The following is a 20,000-nucleotide window of genomic DNA, read 5'->3' as shown; positions in this document are numbered from 1 at the left end:
ATATATAGTTGATGAAGTGTCGTTTTCCAAAGTGGTGTGCTTGACCGAACACTGCTTTATAAAGGCGTTATATATATCTCGCCCATCCATTCATTAATTGAATATTGTGGGTGCCACGATGGCACTACAGCACATAGTATGGTTGTAGCAGCGGTGGAATTAACGCCCACTCGTGAATAAATAAATAACAAATTACATTTTGGCATTATCATAATATGCATTTTTCCACATCCTTCACAGTTCTAAATACAACAGCCATGTAATTTATTTATCTTTCAATGTAGGTGACACCAATTTTCTAAAATATCCTCATACGTATTTTCAACCAATCTATAGACTGATTTATGTTTCTCGTCTTCGAATTCATTCTACACATTAAAGGTCAACTGAGAAGGTTTTGGGTTTCTTTATTTTTGTTATTTCATGTATGAAAATATGACTTACAAGAAGTTAGACCACTAAAATGCACGTTTCTAGTATTTTGTAGTCTTGATTTTATCCAACTAGCATGATCTTAAAAGTGCCTGGTAGCAGACGAACTTTTCAATGTCGTAGTTACATTTTCCACCGCTAGGGTAACTGATGACGTCGGTAGTGTTGTTTACATTCTCGGACATGTCCATGGGAATTTCATATCGAATGAAGAAGATTTATCTGATTTGGATGCCCTCGGGATCAGGTGATTTCGGCCCAGGGTTTTTCTGGGCCGAAATCGCCGGTGATTTCGGCCCAGCGAAAATAACCTTTTAAGCTTGAAGGCTTGGTGCTGGCTTGATTTACTGTATAATTTCAATTTAGATAATTTGTTTCGTAAATTTCATTTCGTTGTCACACAGTATGTGCAAAAAATATTGTTACTTGAAATGATATATAAGTATTTTTTTAATTCTTTCAATAATATATTTTCTTTCAATAATAAGTAAATAATAATAGCAACATTTGGAGGACTGGCCTAAACGCCCTACATTGCAGAGTTCTGGCCGAAACGTCAGTGCCCGAAACATCCTACATTCGACACGCTCCCCTAATGCATGCTCACTAATGATGTTGAACTTCTGGGCTGGGTTGTTCAAAACAAAATTTTGCACAATCTTGGCGTTAAGTCTATCTTGACATTAAACATCATGGTAATACAGAGCGTTACCATGACATTTAACATCAAGATAAACTAACGCCAGAATTAGTTTTTGAACAACCCAACCCTAGACTCCTTGTTATAATATGTTATCAATATTAGGCAAATTTTTGTGCAACAATAACACCATTTATCTTAGTCCACACATGAAAGTTGTATAATTTCAATTTAGATAATTTGGTTCATAAAGTTCATTTCATTTTCACACAGTATGTGCAAAAAATATTGTTACTTGAAATTACATATAAGTAGTTTTTTTTTAGTTCTTTTAATAATATATTTTATTTCAATCATAAATAAATAATGATAGCAACATTTGGAGGACTGCTATTATTATCTATTTATTATTGAAAGAAAATATATTATTAAAAGAATAACATATAACCAGCGATTTCGGTCCAGAAAAACCCTGGACCGAAATCACTTTGGGCCGAAATCACCCGAAGCCATGCCCTCTCGTGTTCCTATGTGGGTACGGTACAAGGATACATGTGCGAACCAATTCGGATATCCAAACAAGACTCAACTGACGAAGAACGTATCGAGAGCGAGGAATCTTCAGAGGATGAACGCCCAGAACGAATAAGGCCTACCATTTCATGCCTTTGTAGTGACGTGATGCATCCTACGACCCGTCACACACTGATCAAAGATATCTTCGGAACTAGCCTTTCCAAGTCCCTGTAGTTGGCAAGCGTAGTTCGCAAGGGTGTCCCTGCCAGCCAGCAGTCAGCCAATCAGGAACTTGGAAAGTTGCTCACGTTCCCGCCAGCCTCCCTTAAAAGGTCGGCGTTTCGCCGAGATGGGCAGAACAGTACCGACCAGCACATACAACAACATCTCCTCGTCCAATCTTCTAGCTGTCCCATCGAGCCTCGCCGTCATCATCTGCTACCGCCCGCCTCGCTGACGTTAGGCTCCACGTCCAGCTACAACCATAAGCTCCACTAAGCTGTGGCCTTAGTCCGAGCTTCACCTATATTTCTCATGTGACACTTCTAGTGTCGCACCTTGTGGCTAATTACCAAAAGAAAGAGATTAGATATTTTGTGTTGATTTTCATTTGTCCTGCCGTTGTTCCGAACTAAAACTACCACACCTTCAAACCTTCATAAGTACGTCTGATGACAAACCAACGAAATCACGTGTCTGGTCTGGTGTGGTGTGTGATTGCTGGTTTGTATTTATGTATGTAAAGCCTGCATACAGAAATGCATTCCGACGAACTCGCCAGTCCTTATTCCCAGCTCGTTCTGGGCGTTCATCCTCTGAAGATTTGTGATTAGCCTTTGATGGGGGACTGTATCAAATGTTCTGCAAAAATCTAGATATATCACATCTGTAATCCCTCCCTGGTCGATAGTCTCCGTCCAAGCATTTATCACTTTCAGCAGCTGAAGAACTGTAGAACGCCCCCTTATAAAATCATATCGTTTATTACTAGAAAAACAAAATTGTTCTTCCTCATATGTGAGATTAATTCATATCTGATCATAGATTCCATTATTTTACATACGATACAGGTTAAACTGACAGGTCTATAGTTCCCGGATTCTTTACGGTTTCCTTTCTAGATTGCACTTACATGAGCAGTCCTCCAGTCATTTGGTATACTATTAGTTTGCAGAGTAGTGTTGAAAATCAGTGTCATAACATCAACTATTTCATACCTTAGTTCTTTAATCATTCTAGGGTGAAGGCCATCAGGCCCTGGTGATTTGTCTATCTTCATTTTATTAAAGATACCCATTACTTTATTTGTACTAATACTAACATTCTTCAAAGGATGGTCAAATTTCCGTACGAGGAGGGTTGGTACATCATAAGCCTGCTCCCTCACAAAGAAAAAAAATCAAATGGGAATCCTGAGATGGACTAAGTTCGCTTGTTTCGATGTCTTCTTTTGATTCCTGAAGTTTGGCCATTATTTACTGTCTTCTTTCACAGTTGAAAGTCATGTCTACGCCTCTGAGTCATACACCCAACGCAGAAATTAGTGGTCAGGGTATAGTGATAGGTGGGAAATATCTTCTTTATTTACTTATATATTGATTTATCCAAGCATCAAGCTCTTTATGTTTAAGAGACACATATTATCTAAATCATCTTGACTAAAAATCATCGGCAACTAATCATTAAAAATGTATTTTTTTTTAATTATAGAATAATTATAGAACCGCGAGTGCACTACTCAATTATTCTGATCCCCCAGGATACGGGAAGGAAGAGGAAGGCGATAGCCTTAAAACATCGTTGTTTATCTAAAGAAAAAAAAAGCGCTATCTCTAGAAACTATTGGTTTCAATGTTCAAAAAATAACTACACTATAATTGTTGACGATTTCTATTGAGAATCTCTTTTCAATCAATGTATTAAGAGAAAAATCGAAATTTGATTACCCATTGATTCCATAATATGCAAATTTTGTTCTGGACAAGTCTAGAGAATCTCATTGCAGAGAGACGAGGCGCTCTTGGAAATGTGGGGTCTCGATCGAAACCTCCTCTCCCGAATCCTGTGGCTTGGATTTAGCCAGAACGAAATATGCAAATATTACCATTGGTAGCAGGAGCCAATCCCCTTCCATATCAGTTGGCAATTATCTCGTCACTCTAACTATCCTCCTAACAGGTTCGACCCGAGTCTGTGAATTTCATCGAGTTACATTTAGTCTTTTTGTGGCTGCCGTCTCAATGTCTGTCTATTTCATTCAACTATATAAATTTGATTTTTTTCATTGGGAAGGGCTTAATGGAATGTTGCACCACCTCTGTCTTGATTGTAACTACTAAAAGTGATCATTAATCACCCCACACAAAGACACGCGAGAGCACCAACAAACACACACACACACACACCTTGAAATCGCTGTCCTCCAATTCCTTGTTATCATTTAGCAGTCGATGTACTGCTGACTCCGTCAGAAAACTGTTGTCCTTCTCGGTGGGCTTCTGGGACTCTGCTTTCCGGAAAGTCCTTGAGGACGACTTCCTTGACCTGGGAAAACAGCGAGAGCACTCATCGAGGCTGGAGGGCACGTGGGTGCGGTAAGACATGTCGCAGATGCTGCGAAACCTCAACTGACCTGAGTCCGAATTAGAGGAGTGTCACGTCACGTGACTCATGTGCGCGTCGCGTTAGTCATAACCATATGTCTGCCTCCATGGTAACATCGCATATCTCATATCAGCTACATTAGCTGTGCTCACAAATCAATAGCTCACAAGATATAAGCTCACACGTGTTTCTATATTTCTCAAATTGTAAAATACATACGTCACAGTACAAATATACACATATTACATGTAGAAATATCACGGAGGATTTCTATCAGATATAGTACATCATATGGTATCCAGACAAAATGCCACACGGTATAATGTTCATAAACAAAATGTCACAAGACATAATGTCACACGACATAATGCCACATTGTGAAAACCAGATAAATACCACAATCCTGCATTTTCTTGCTTATCATAAAATAATTTTTTTTATAAATGTAATATAGAAAATACGTGTATATAGGCACAAACAACTATATAATTTACACTTTTTTACAGAAATAGAACACTATATACATTAAAATCAAGCTGATTATATTCACATTCTTGATGTTCCAAGTTGACCGGATTCCATCGAATGTTGAAATTTATATGTGCTTAAAATTCCTCATTTGAATTGTGCCCTGCACTATAATCCTGACAGAGATGGAGACGGTTTTGAAGGTTCTTGTACTCCCGTCTCTGACATTTCTGTGGAGGCTAATTGCATCCTATGCAATACAAGTGGCCACCTTACAATCTTCCTTTCATTAGGGTGTCAGTTAGGGTCCATATAGAGGACTGATTATTTCCAACCAGGTAAAAGAAAAAACAAAATCCTCACCAATTACTCCTTCTGTTCCTTTCCTAATCCGTTCAACCAAGACCCTCCCATAAGCCTTCCCAACTACACTTAACAAGCTGATCCCTTTGAAACTACTACACTCACACTTGTCCCCCTTTCCCTTGTAAAGTGGAACTATACAGGCACTCCTCCAGTACTCTACCCTCTCTTAAACAAACATTAAATAACCTCACCAGCCAGTCCACCATCACTGTACCTCCTTTTTTCAGACATTCTGCATGGCATCCATCCAACCCAGGTGCCTTACCTGCTCTCATCATCTTAACAGCTGCCTTCATTTCATCTTTCTTTATTTCTCCTCACTCATCACGGTCATTTTATTTGCGCTTCCCACTGCAACTACCTTTCCCTCCCTATCCTCCTTCACAGTGAGCAACTCCCTAAAATACTCTGCCCACCTTCTTCTCACTTCCTTCTCTTCCATTATCATCTCTCCATCTGCACCTTTTACCTTTCCTTCTCTACTTGATTCACCTCCTCTTCCTCTCTTAATTTCTTTCCAAAACATTTTTTTTATTACTTTCAATTTTTTTTTGTCATACTCTCACCCCATTTTACATCTGTTCTCCTCCTTTATCTTATGCTTTAATTCTCTTCTCTTTACTTTGTACCTCTTATATGATTTCCTCGTCCTAATTTGTAACCAATCTATGAAAGCCTGCTTCTTCTCTTCTACACCCTTCTTTGCTTCCTCATCCCACCACTCACTACCCTTCCTTCTATTTCCTCCCATCCTCCTAGTTCCACACACCATCTTTGCACACTTTGTGACTCCCTCCTTGAACATGAGCTTTGTTAAAGTGTTAGAAAATATTTTAAATTTGGAAAAAGTATGTTAGTGAGACCATAGTGTCACAGTCTGAGGTTAACATGGTGAAAGTTTGTAGACACTGAGGTTATAAACATGATAGGTTTTGTAGGATTAAAAACCTTAGTTTTAAGTTGTGCCACAAAAAGGGTAATTTATAAATAATGTGTAATGAGGAAAAAACAATTTCCAAGATTTACAGTAAAGAAAACTGAACATAAGGCTTCACCTAGTTAGGGCAATAGCAAGAAAGCCATAAGGTTCTGGATGATTGTGATGAAATTAATGATGAAAGAACATGTCGCTCATCATAATGAATTCAATTTTAGATTGATTAAAGGATTAGTACCATTCGAAGTGGACCTTGGTGCTGCTGCATCACCTTTGACCAAAGAGTGAGTACTTAGTTGAATTTGAACTTTGAACTATGTCATAAGAACTTTACCGCTTGTGATAATAGAAACAGAGATTTTAGGTAAAGCAGTAGTTCTGGTTCATTATAATAGCTCTAAGTTTTTTCAACAATTTCATGGTGTTAACTGTCACAACACAAATTTATGTGGACATGACATGATGAATAATGTTGGTATATATCTTACTAGGGAGAGGGGTTGTGTATAGATGATGCTGTGATGCATGAGGGGGAGTGGGTGGGGGATGGGGGGTGAGGAAGTATGTATGAGAAAAAAATTGATGCAGCCTGAAGGGATTTCTCCACGTCCTCTCCTTTTCTGCATGGGTGGACGGAGGGGGGGGGGGGGTTGCCGAATTTATGAAGCGGTTTTGCTGTGGATGTGCTGTGTCTTGCGACACTACTTTTGACCCAGGGCAGTGGACAGGATGCAGGGATGATTCATCCCATCATCCAGGAGGTGCAAAGATAAGAGGGAGGGAGGAGGGTGGAGGGGAGTGGAATATATAGGAAATGGAATGGGTGGGAGTGGTTTCTATGCCTTTTTCTTTTTGGCTACCCCCATGTGGGGGAAAAAGCCTTTGGTATATGTATTTATCTTACTGGCATAGATTACAAAACTAGAGTTAAGCAAATGGATAATGTAAAAGCAGAATGCATGATTAGTAACTACTGTGTAGGTACTAGTAAACCAATTTCATTTTTTTTGGCTAAATCGTATCTTAAAAAAGATGTTAAGCCAAAGTTTTTGAAAGCACATACTGTTCTACATGCTGGATTCTTTTTTCCCTAACATTTTAACAGAGTTCATGTTCTTTAAATATATATCCAAGGCTACTAAGTTTGAAAAATAAACTTCATTTTCCACTGCCATAAACAATTGGTCTCCTACCTTATAATTAAATTGTGTACCAAATGCAGTCATTGGCTAACTTTTTCAGGTCTGCGAATAACTCATTTACACTCTTGATATGGTTTAATGTCACAAACTCCCCCCTATCGGGAGGCTAGGAAGGTGCCCCTTTACAGAGGGCTTTGTAGCGTGGAATTTAATGAACCATGCCCTTGGTTCATTTTCGCCAGTAATGGGGTTCGAATCGCCATTCCCTCGACCATGGCCGCAAGTAACGTTGCCCTAACCCGCTCGGCCAGCAAGCTTCCAGGGTACTCCCTCTTTTTTCCTTTGTTGGAATACCAAAAGGCTCCTATGATAAGAAGGTTAACTATGCAGTGTGCTTTCAGTAACAAAACTATATCTTTACAATTGTTTGAACTTGGTAATTCTAGTGCACACAAATAACCTAGATCATTGAAAACCTTGGTTTCAATTGATACCAAAAGAATATTCTTCTTTTTAGCATCTTCTGTAATAAACAAGTTATCAAGATTTGTTTCTTATAGATTCATCCACAGATCCAAATCTTAGAAGGATCAAATGAGTCAATCTTTAATTGATTCATTGCCATTTCTAAATCAGCTTATCCAAATGAATGTACCAAAACGTCGATGTGTAGGCTATGTTCATATACGAGACATGTAAATCAAAACACTCAATTCTGCAGCCAGTCCAGATGATTCAGTACCAAATCTCTCCTCATAAATGCATCAACCAATCACTTATCAATGGATGCTTGAAATCTCAAGATTCAATATAGTCTGGTATGTTTCTTCATGGCATCATTCTGAAATCACACTCACTCTCCCATTCACTTTAAAAACACGGTTTCTATATTTCAACTATACAAAGCACTTCAGCAAATCCTTTCTCACCACTAATTAGACTAGGGGTTGAATGTGAGTAATTAAAGTCACTAGGCCCTTAGCTTATCTTTAATAGGACCATGCAGTCGGTTAGCAAACTAATAACAAAACACATGGTCTCAGACAACCATGACAAGCTTGCCCAGTTGTAGCGTGGTTACAAAACACTACAGGAACAAAGACTTAGTGTTTTAACGTGTCTCTCAGCTCCAAAGCTCCTGTATGAAGTGGAGTATGAAGACATTGCAAAATGTTTGAAAAAGTATTATGTTTTAATGCCTTCTTTTACCACTATACATCAAGTGTCAGCAAAGAAAGAAACACAGTGGGAATTGTTACAAAGATTGCATGAAGATTTAAAATCCCTTGCCAAAGAGTGGGATTTTTAAGATTCCTTTGGCAGTCAAGTTAGGTACCCACTGTTCATGGCTATAGATGGGAAAGTATATTTTCTTAATTTGGCTCCAGAAAATTTAGATCTACAGTCAGTCTTCTGCAGACACTTGAAAGATTACTACATACATCATACATATACCAAAGGCTTTTTCCCCCTTTCAAGGGAGGTGGCCAATAAAGATTACTGATATATGAAGAAGCTTTCTGCACAGAAATAGTAAGCTTATCTGCAGAGGTTCATGTTTTACATAATGTTAGCTCTTTAGAAAAGAAAAGAGATGAAATTCAAACATTGTGGATACCCACACCTAAATGCTAACTGTAGATTTTCCCATTTAGTATGTTCCGTTTGTAAAAAGAAGGGACACCTGAAATGTGTCTGTAGGTTGAATTCAGCTATGGGTTCTCAATATCATAGTAGTGATTTACCTAGTCTTCCAAGGAAAATTAGAAGAATAAGAAAAAAGTAAATGTGCTGGCTGAGGATAATGAATGTTTACCAGAAAACAGTGGTAGACAATTGTTTTGGTTGAAAGACAATGAAGGTAAGGTAATAGAAAATGAAGTCCACAAGGTGAAAACCAAGATTGTGGTGGATTGTGATGGAATATAGACTCTTTTTGAAGTAGATGGTGGTGCTGGAGTTTCAACTCTACGTTTTGATTATATTCAAAGGTTGAGATTACCAGTACAGTATTGTGGTAAACTGTTATAGGCACATGGGAATACTGATATAAAGGTAATAGGAAAAGTGTTTGCATCTGTAACACATAATAATTTTAGCACCAGGCATTTGTTTGATATAATTGACAAGGTAATTACCAACTTATGTGGAAAATATTTGATGACAAAGATTGGTATTAATAATAAACATAGAAAACACAATCAAACCAGTTCACTGAATCCAGGGGTAACTCATGAAAAAAAAAAAAATAATAATAAAATAAATAAATAAAAAATAAATAAAATAAGCGGAGTAGGAAACACAGGAGTCTTAGTCTTGAGTTTATTCCTGACTAGTTTTGCAGGTATGCTTTTTGAAAAAGCATGCCTGCAAAACTAGTCAGTAATAAACTCAAGACTAAGACTCCAGTGTTTACTACCCCACATGCGTCAACCTGTCAGAATGTCTCAACATATATATATATATATATATATATATAATCAGGATGCCGATGCCGGCATACACATGTACCCACTCACACCTCATAGTGCCTACTTAGGCATCATCATATCGAAGAGGTTATGATCTATCATTTCCTTAAAGGATGGAATAAAACTAATATTGTCTAGTTAAATTAAATTTATCAAAGGAAATATTTACAATATCAGAGTATTCCTTCACACAGTTGTTCCCTATTTCACATAGAATTCACATCAATATATAAATATAATTCAATGAATTTCACTAACTGTTAAATGTTTTGCCATTACAAAAAAATTCATACACATCCTGTGGCAACAACAGCTGTTTCTATATACATACATACATACATATATATATATATATATATATATATATATATATATATATATATACATACATATATATATATATATATATATATATACATATATATATAAATATATGTACTTACATATACTCATAAAACCTCATTACATATATTATCTGACACCTGTTTTGACAATGAGATGTGAATATATCAAAAGGAACCTAACTGACTGATAGATACTGCTGCTGTAGAAAACAAATCTAATCACCAATAGTATCCTTAAGGAATTCAGTGTTCTCCCTAGCACGTCTGTGGTACTTGATCATAGCAGGACGGTAGTAGTAAGCCTGAGAGTCTCCTCGCTCAGCCATCACCTCCTTCACTTTGGTTTCTAGCAGTCTGTGGATTATGATAAGTTACATTCAAAGATTTGGTCACAGCATCCAAATTTCATAAAATCGGATTTTTATATGAAGTAAGGTGTTTCTTTTCTTTTCCATTACATTATTGCAGACCAAGAATGTTTATTGCAATTGATGGGTGAAGTAATGTAACTGAAGGTAAGGGGAAAATTCTATGCATTATTATGCTAGCAAGGATGTCAAAAAACTGATAAATGAAACAATCAATATCTAGTTCTGATCATATCACATTTCAATAAAATGTCAGGTAATAGGTAATCTGTGATTACCCTACAAGATTTATAAATTTACTATGGGTTTATTCAATGAAGAATTCTGCAACTTCAGTATATACAGTTTGTACCACCAGAATTGGCACATCATGCCTTGCACCAATTTTGATGGTGAGGAAGAGAACACTCCCTCAGTGGTTTAAATATATCTAGAAAATTGGCACACCAGAGTCAAGTACAGATTAGCGAGACCAATGATGTCACGCAGCCTTGAGTAGATCCGTCACCATTTGCCTTTGTGATGGACAGATGTGTTTTGCTCTTCTAAGTCACACGTTTTTTTCTCCCCTACCCGTCTGTGCTATTTTGCTCAGCACTGAGTGTAGAAGTTTTTATTGTGAGAGTTGGCAACTGCGAGCCATACTCGTAGATGCTGCCCCAAGTACAGGTAGTCGGTTACCTGCCAACAGGCATTCTGTAAGCCGGTAAAAATAAAACCCTGACACTGAGTAATGGGCCTGGGAAAGGATTTGAAGAAGGACCAACTGGCAAGTATTGCTGCCCTGGTAAAGGGAGGAAAGTCTAACAAAGAAATGTCAAGCATCACCAACATTCCACTGGATTCTGTACAGAAATGGACATGTATTGCCATGACACTGGCAGTGCCGACCCAGTGCTTCCAAGAAAAAGCCCAGGAGGAGTTCCCAAGACTATGCCCAGGATGCAACACCAAGCTGACAGGGAATCTCTCATTTCTGCTAAAGAATTAAAAGACAAGAACCCTCAACTTCTAGCCAATGTGTCTTTGAAGACTGCAGCATCGCCTCCACCACAACTTTGGGTATAAGTACCTCACACCCAAAAGAAAACCTGTGATTACAGCAAGGCAAAAGAAGAATAAAATTTGTTTTTACCAGAAATACCTTGCCTAGGATCAGGGCAAGTGGAGGAAAGTGTTATGGCCTGACAAGATCACCCTTACCATCACAGGCAACCTAGGAGGGAAGATAAGGATATGCAGTGGTCAGTATCCCTACTCCCCCAGGTACAGCAAGGAGACTGTCAAGCACCCTGACTCAGTGTTGGAAGGCTAGTGGTCTTACCAATGAATGTTACAGTTAATAAGGAGAGATACCTAGGGTTCCTGGCAGACCATTTTGAGAACAGCTGAAACATCTGTCAAAGTGAAGTATAGCAGCAGCAAAATTGGCAACTGGTTGGCCGGATTTTGTGGGAATTGAATATATAAAGGATTGGCTAGACAAGTCCTGACCTTTCTCCAATAGAAAATTTATGCCCTTTGATGAAAGGCCAGTTAAGGAAGCATGATACATCAAGTGTGCCAAAACTTGTTGCTCTTCAAAATATCTGAACTAACTTCTCTCTGACCATCCTCCAAAACCTTGCCCACTCTGTTCCCTGTTGCCTCAGGTCTTGCTTGAAGAAAAGGGGGGATCCACCAAATACTAAAAGTTAGTGAGTACCCAATATGAAGTTCTTTTGTATGCAAATATGATGTGACGGGGGTAGAAAACGATGTACACCAATTCTGATACCATTGACTTTATGAAAAGAAATAAATGGTGCTCAAGTAATTCAATTAAAAAACTGGTTGAAGGAACAAAGAAATAAACTTTGGGGCAACAGAAAATTTACAAAAATACATACATACATACATATACCAAGGCTTTTTCCCCCTTACAAGGGAGATAGCCAAAAAGGAAAAGGCATAAAATCATTCCCACCCATTCCATCCCTGAATACACTCCACACCCCTCCACCCTCCCTCTCATCTTAGCACTTCCTGAATGACGGGTCATCCCTGCACCTTGTCCACTGCCCTGGGTCACAAGCAGTGTCGCAAGACACAGCACATCCACAGCAAGGCCGCTTCATTAAATCGGCGACCCCCCCTCTCCGTCCCCCCATTGCATAAAAGGAGAAGACGGGGAGAAATCCCTTCGGCATGCATCAAATTTTGCTCACACATAATACCTCACCCCCCATCCCCCCGCCCATTCCACCTCATGCATCACAACATCATCCATATACAACCATTCTCCATTCACCCCTGTCTTCTGTCCTCTCCCGTCCTTCCTCAACAGACATTCCCCTCTTCCCCAAAGCCCCCTTCACCCCATCCATCCACCTCATCCTAGGACGTCCCCTCATGTTCATTCCATCCACATCTGCCTTCCATACCTCTTTTACTAGTCTTTCTTCACTCATTCTTTCCATGTGTCCAAACCATCCCAATACTCTTTCATCAACCCTATCTCCCAACTCCCTTTCCACCCCCGTTCTCCTCCTCATCTCCTCATTTCTCACTCTATCTAGCCTAATAACCCCCATCATACTTCTCAGACACCTCATCTCAAACACATTCAAACTCCTTCTCTCTTCCTCTCTTATGTTCCATGTTTCTGCCCCGTGCAGTGCTGTTGGCACAATCACTCCTTCATACAGTCTCCTCTTAGCATCCATTCCCAAATATCTATTCTTCATTACACTCTTCAATCCACCAAGGCATTCACTCGCTTCTCTCAATCTACATTCTACCTCCACCTTTACTCCACCTTTTCCTGCCACATTTGCACCCAAGTATCTAAAACTATCCACTTCCTCCAGTCGCTCTCTCTTAATGCTCACTTCTAGTCTACTACCACTTTTACCCCTTGTACATCTCATCACCTTACTTTTACCCACATTTATCTTTAGCTTTCTTCTATCACATACTCTCCCAAACTCTGTCACCAACTTCCTCAATCCCTCCTCCGATCCTGCCACAAGCGCAGTGTCGTCCGCAAAAAACAGCTGGCTCACCTCCCACTTTTCTCCATTTTCTTTAACCATCTCCAATCCCTGACCCACTACCCTTGCATTTACCTCTCGCACTACCCCATCCATGTACAAGTTGAACAGCCAGGGCGACATAACGCATCCTTGACGAAGTCCCACCTTTACCTCGAACCACTCACTCTCTCCATTTCTAATCCTGACACAAGCTCTACTACTCTCATAAAAACTCTTGACAGCTCCCAAAAGCTTTCCTCCTATCCCGTATATCTGCATAACCTCCCACAGTGCCTTTCTGTCTACCCTAGCGTAAGCCTTTTCCAGATCCATAAAAGCCTAAAAACATCCTTCCCCTTTCCTATAGCTTTCTCACATATTTGTCTTACCACAAAAATCTGATCTACACAACCTCTACCCGTCCTAAAACCACACTGTTCCTCACCAATTACTCCCTCTGTTCCTCTCCTAATCCTCTCAATCAAGATCCTCCCATAAGCCTTCCCAACTACACTTAACAAGCTAATCCCTCTGAAACTACTACATTCACACTTGTCCCCTTTTCCCTTGTAAAGAGGAACTATACAGGCACTCCTCCAGTCCTCCGGCACTATACCCTCTCTCCAGCAAACATTAAATAACCTCACCAGCCAGTCCACCATCACCGTACCTCCTTTTTTTTTTAGAATTCTGCATGGCATCAATCCAGACCAGGAGCCTTACCTTCTTTCATCATCCCAACAACTGTCTTCACTTCATCCTTCCTTATTTCTCCTCCATTTTCCTCACTCATCACGGTCATTTTCTTAGCATTTCCCACTGCAGCTATCTTTCCCTCCCTATCCTCCTTCACATTTAGCAACTCCCTAAAATATTCTGCCCATCTTCCTCTTACTGCCTTCTCTTCCATTATCATCTCTCCATCTGCACCTTTTACCTTTTCTTCTCTACTTGATTTGCCTCCTCTTCCTCTCTTAATTTCTTTCCAAAACATCTTTTTATTACTTTCAATTTTTTTTTGTCATACTCTTACCCCATTTCACATCTGCTCTCCTCTTTGCCTCCTTTACCTTGTGCTTTACTTCTCTTTTCTTTTCTTTGTACCTCTCATATGACTCCCTCATCCTATTTTGTAACCAAACTGTGAAAGCTTGCTTCTTCTCTTCTACAACCTTCTTTGTTTCCTCATCCCACCATTCACAACCCTTCCTTCTATTTCCTCCTGTCCTTCTTGTTCCACACACCATTCTTGCACACTTTGTGACTCCCTCCTTGAACCATCCCCATTCCTCCTCCACACCTAGCTCTACCCTATCCTTCACTCCCTCCCACTCCTCCTTCAGCTTCTTCTTGTACTCCCCGCCCTCTCCCCTTAGCACATGTACATCCTTAACTCTTCCTAACATAATCCTATTTACTACTACATAATCCATTAATGCTCTATCTACCACCGTTCCATCCACAACCCTCTCCCATGTGTACTTATGCTTGACTTTCTTCCAAAACACTGTATTTGCTATCGTCAACTCTCTTTCTAGACACATTTCCACCATCAACTCTCCACTACGATTCTTTCCTGGAACTCCACATTTCCCAACCACTCCATCAATTGGACCATTTCCTACCCTAGCATTAAGGTCTCCCAGTACTATTACATTGACATTTCTTCCTAAATTCTCTATGCACTCATTTAAATCTATCCAAAAGGCCTCCCTTTCTTCTACACTCTTCTCACTGCCAGGCCCATATGCACTTACAAAGACCCACATCTCCTTTCCCAGTTTCACCTTCATCCACATTATCCTTGAGGAAACCTCCTTCCACTCCACTACATGTTTACCTATCTCTTCACTTACTAGAATAGCCACCCCTTCCCTCCCTCGCCCTCTCTTCACTCCTGATAACCTCCCATTTACACTCCCAAACTTACACTCACCCTTCCCTTTCAACTTAGTTTCACTCAAAGCCAACACATCCATCTTTCTTCTCACAAATATACTACCTATCTCTTCTCTTTTACTCTCATCTGTACCACATCCATGCACATTACTAAAAAGAATATAAAGAAATCAGAAAGAATCCAAAGAGCAATGACAAAGATGGCACCAACAATCTCCAAACTGACACATGAACAAAGATTGTCCAAACTGGAACTACCAAAGAAGAGAAAGAGGAGATCTACTGACCATCTACAGAATTAAGAAAGGGATGGAATTCCTCAATAGAGATGATTTACTAAAGTGGGACAAAAGAAAAACAAGAGGACATGAAAAGAAACTTAAAAAGGATTGTTATAGAGGAGATCTGAAAATAGAGTTGTTTCCCACACAGAGTGGTGGATACCTGGAATAAATTGGATGAGGAAACAGTGAGTGCAAAAACTATACAAGAATTTAAGAAGAAACTTGATGCTGAAGGATACAAAGACAGGTCACTATGAGCACAGCTCTCTTCCTGTAAAATACATACATATACCAAAGGCTTTTTCCCCCTTACACGGGGGGTAGCCAAAAAAGAAAAAGGCCCAGACACCACTCCCACACTCCCCTCCACCCTCTTATCTTGGCACCTTCTGGATGGGTACATACATGTTAGTTCTCTTACCTCATTTGCTTCTTCTCATTCTCCTCGTACATAAAGTGGAGGTACTTTTCATAGTCCTGCTGATGCGATGTATAAATGTATCTTGCGAAGAACCTCTGAATTGGATGCTGAAAAAATAAATAAAATAAATAAAAATTAATAAATAATAATAATAAATATATACATGTACCAATAGCTTTTTCCCCTTTACAAGGGAGGTAGCCAAAAACAAAGGTATAAAATCCACTCCTATCCATTTCATGCACTCCACTCCCACTCACCCCTCTCCCTCCCTTCCTCTTATCTTGGCTTCTTCTGGATGACAGGTCATCCCTTCATCCTGCCCACTGCCCAGGGTCAGAAGCTATGTAGCAAGGCACAGCAAGGCCACTTCATTTAATCAGCAACCCCCCCACCCACACACACACACACCTCTCCATCCCCTCAAGCAGAGAAATAGAAGACAGGGAGATATCCCCTCAGGCTGCATCAAAATATCATTCACATAGGCTGCATCAACATATCATTCACATATACTCCCTCACCCCCCCTATCCCCCACCCATTCCCTTCCATGCATCACAGCATCATCCATACATAACCATTCTCCACTCACTCCTATCTTCTGTCTTCTCCCTTCCTTCGTTAACAGACATTCCTCTCTTTCCCAATACCCTTTTTACCCCTTAATAAATAAGTAAATATATATAAATCAGTAAATAAATAAAAAAATTAACACAATTAGTTACCTTGTCAACCCTTTATCCAAATTTGTTTTTAATTTTATGCTTGGGTGGTAATTTCCTTTTTTATATGAACAATATATTCTTTATAGTTCCCTAAAGAATTTTGAGAGAGAGGGTAAGAGAGAGAGAGGGTAAGAGAGAGAGAGAGAGAGAGAGGGTAAGAGAGAGAGGGTAAGAGAGAGAGAGAGAGGGTAAGAGAGAGAGGGAGGGTAAGAGAGAGAGAGGGTAAGAGAGAGAGAGGGTAAGAGAGAGAGAGGGAGGGTAAGAGAGAGAGAGAGGGAGGGTAAGAGAGAGAGAGAGGGAGGGTAAGAGAGAGAGAGAGGGAGGGTAAGAGAGAGAGAGAGGGGGGAAGGAGGGCAGGAGAGGGGTGAGAGGAGGAGGGCAGGAGAGGGGTGAGAGAGGGAGGGAAGGAGGGAGGGAGAGGGGTGAGAAGGAAAAGGAGAGGGAGAGAGAACTGGAGGTGCATGCCTTGGCTGCCTATCTCCCTTATAAGGGTAAAGATGCTACTTGGTATACAAACTGCTAGTCCTATATTTTTGAGATAGTTGGGATGTCACTAAAGTCCTTAAAATATTGACTGCATAAAATTTATCTTGCCAATGCTCCATATATGGTGAAATGCTCATAACCAAGTTTTCTTTTACTATCCTCTTCATTCACTTTAACTTTACAATCTGTATCACAAATTACCAGGTAGTACACTTACTGAATAATGCTCCCATTCCTTTGGGCGGTACCCTTCAGGAATTGGAGTGAGGGTAGCAGGTCCAACCAGGACGTTGGAGAGGAAGACGAGAGAACCAAGTGGGATAAGTCCAATCATGGCATAGAAGTGAAACATGTCCTTGAACTTGTGCCACTGCCATCGTGAGGGGGTGATGATCATTTTTGCTGGGCCATGGCTTCCCATCTGCCGCACTGTTGATACACATAAAACATAACTAAATGGGAAGGAGTGTGGGGACCATGGATCCTCCACTCTATATTCCACTCCTAGAAAAAGTCAAGGAATAGCGCCTGAAAGGACTCCAACTAGAACCCTCGTAACTGGGTCATTAAATGTGTGTTGTGATGCAGATAAGAGTTAAAGAGAAAAGACTGACATATCTGTGAGAAGGAAGATGGATGTATAAGTGAATGAAACTAAGTTGAAAGGGAGGGATAAATTTGAGTTTGGGAGTGTGACGTAGGGTAATGAGTGGGAGAAGGTGGGAAGGGGTGGTTCTGCCGGTAAATGAGATAGGAAATGAGTCGTGGAATGGAGGGAAGTATCTCTCGGTACAAAGCAGGCAAAAATTAAATTCGAATGGTAGGTATGGGCTACTGTGAGTACACAAGGTCCTGGTAGCAAGACAAAAGAAGAAGGCTTTTTCTTGTAGTTCAAAAGAATGCATCATCTTGGGAGAAATGTAAATGAAGTGGGTTTGGTGGATCTCAATGCCAGAGGAGACAAGGCAATAGAGAAGTGAGAAGGTTTGGGGTGTCAAGAACTATAGTTGAGAGATGCGTTTACAAAGAGAATTGATGATAACAGTGTTTAAGAACAGAGATGTACAAGTATACTTGGGAAAGGGTGGTAGAGGGGAGGGTGGTTGATATAGCATTAATGAACTATGTAGTGGTATACAAAGGGAGGATTGGAAGTGTTCTGGATATAAAAGTGGTTTTCAGTTTATCATCTTGTAGAAAGGCAACTGAGAGTGGAGGAAAAGAGTGGAAGAAAAGTTCTGTAGGTAAACAAATTAAATTAGAATGATATAGTAAAAGAATACCAAGTAAAGCTGAGAAAAGTGTGGAAGGTGAAGGATAGGGAGGAAACAGGAGTAAAAGAACAATGTTCATGTTCCAAGGAAAGAAGAAAGTGTAAGAGGTTGATTCTGGTAGAAAAGAAAAGGTAAAGGGTGTGAACAAGTAGATGTTAATGAAAATAGTGGTGCTAAATGTGGCAGAGGATAAGGTGGGATCGTGACAGCAGCAAGTGCTAGCAAAATATGATGAGAGAAGAAAACAACTGGGATATAGGAAAAACAAGATACAAAGATCATTGAAAGTGATGATACCTGGTGGTACACTTGGGTTAGATGAGTATCACATAATGTGACTGATACAGGGTGGAATAGTTATCATGGATTGGCTAGTGAGGTTGATGTGTGCCCAAGGAAGGTGGATGTGAGAGAGGTTTAGAGGAATGCTTGTATAATTCCATTTTACAAGGGAAACGGGAAAATATATGAATGTAATAGGTTTAGAAGTCTGTTAACCCGTACATCGCCAGACAGATGTTGTACTGTACATATAGTTAGTAATGTGGTACCTATAATTCTTGAGGTCATCAGGGTTGTCATCATCATATTCAACCTATGAATCCGTCAAAACAAAGATGGAGTCTTAAGGATTTGCTGCGGCTCCTTTTGTTTGTGCACTGTACCACTCTTAGCAACTTTTTCTGTTATTGATTTCTGCCAAGAAAAATGAATATTACGTTGATGTACAGTATTATAATTTACAAATTATTAATTAATTTAGTATTATTTTAGTTGTGCACACATGTGATATAGCATTAGAAAATTAAATATTAATTTTGTAAATTATAATACATGAATGTAATATGATATTTTCTTGGCAGAAAAAAAAATTGCTACAAGCAAATCTACTTATGAATGAAGCCGCTAGGATACAGTACAGATACCTTGTTGTCATCTGTCCAGTCCAGTCAATGTCAGTTAGACAATGTCTTTCACGTTGTGGACCAGGTGTTCTCCAACTCCAGGTGACATTTACATTAATAAGCTGTTACAAAGCTTCTTCTAATGAATATAAACTGAATTCAGTATATTCAGTGGAAGCTTTAACTACTTACCAGGAATCAAAAATATATCCCGATGAGGGGGCATTGAAATACATTAAATGAAACAGTTAATGTGCTTATTAAGCAGATGCTAAAACATACGCAAGCTAAGAAAAAATAGATAAAATAACAAAAAAAAAAACAGGAATCATCGTATGGCTTATTCCATGCACGAACCGTTCGTCCGGTGTTCACTAGTGCATAACACCATAAGGTTTTACAGTAACTCGCCTCAATTCACAATAATGTTACAATGCAGGAATCTATCTACTGTACAAGTTAACACTATCTATTGTGACTATAGCACTACAAGTCGGTAGTGTAGAAGTTCACTGGTTCAACTATTCAGTTAGCTCCATTTACGACCATAATTTCGTCTAATTGAAATATTGGATTAATCTAAATCTCAAATGTGTCATACAACGGAAAAACATACCTAAGGCCATACATTGTGCACCCTTAGCGGCATTTTTTATTAAAGATGAGGCCTGCCGTAGCGAACTAAGTATCGCCATCTTTCTG

General features: G+C 39.5%; 1 protein-coding gene across 2 annotated transcripts in view; it reads right to left on the bottom strand.

Moving 5' to 3' along the window:
• Positions 1 to 9,706: 9,706 nt before the first annotated feature.
• The window catches only part of ND-SGDH (NADH dehydrogenase (ubiquinone) SGDH subunit), a 10,336-nt gene continuing 42 nt past the window's right edge, over positions 9,707 to 20,000 (bottom strand). Inside the window, exons 1-4 of one of the 2 annotated variants that reach the window (XM_076198894.1) lie at positions 19,915 to 20,000; positions 17,337 to 17,548; positions 15,907 to 16,013; positions 9,707 to 10,274 (exon numbers count right to left, since the gene is read on the bottom strand). The exon at positions 19,915 to 20,000 is cut by the window's right edge and continues 42 nt beyond it. In XM_076198894.1, coding sequence (XP_076055009.1) covers positions 10,136 to 10,274; positions 15,907 to 16,013; positions 17,337 to 17,548; positions 19,915 to 19,993 — 537 coding nt within the window. In that variant the 5' untranslated portion in view covers positions 19,994 to 20,000 and the 3' untranslated portion in view covers positions 9,707 to 10,135. Of the gene's footprint in view, positions 10,275 to 15,906; positions 16,014 to 17,336; positions 17,549 to 18,944; positions 19,090 to 19,914 lie in introns of those variants that run through there. The other variant, XM_076198895.1, reaches the window with a different exon arrangement.

This window comes from Oratosquilla oratoria, chromosome 15, assembly GCF_046742065.1.
Source record: "Oratosquilla oratoria isolate Oo_2021 chromosome 15, ASM4674206v1, whole genome shotgun sequence".
Classification (NCBI taxonomy): Eukaryota; Metazoa; Arthropoda; class Malacostraca; order Stomatopoda; family Squillidae; genus Oratosquilla; species Oratosquilla oratoria.
This window is presented reverse-complemented; position numbering and strand designations above follow the sequence as displayed.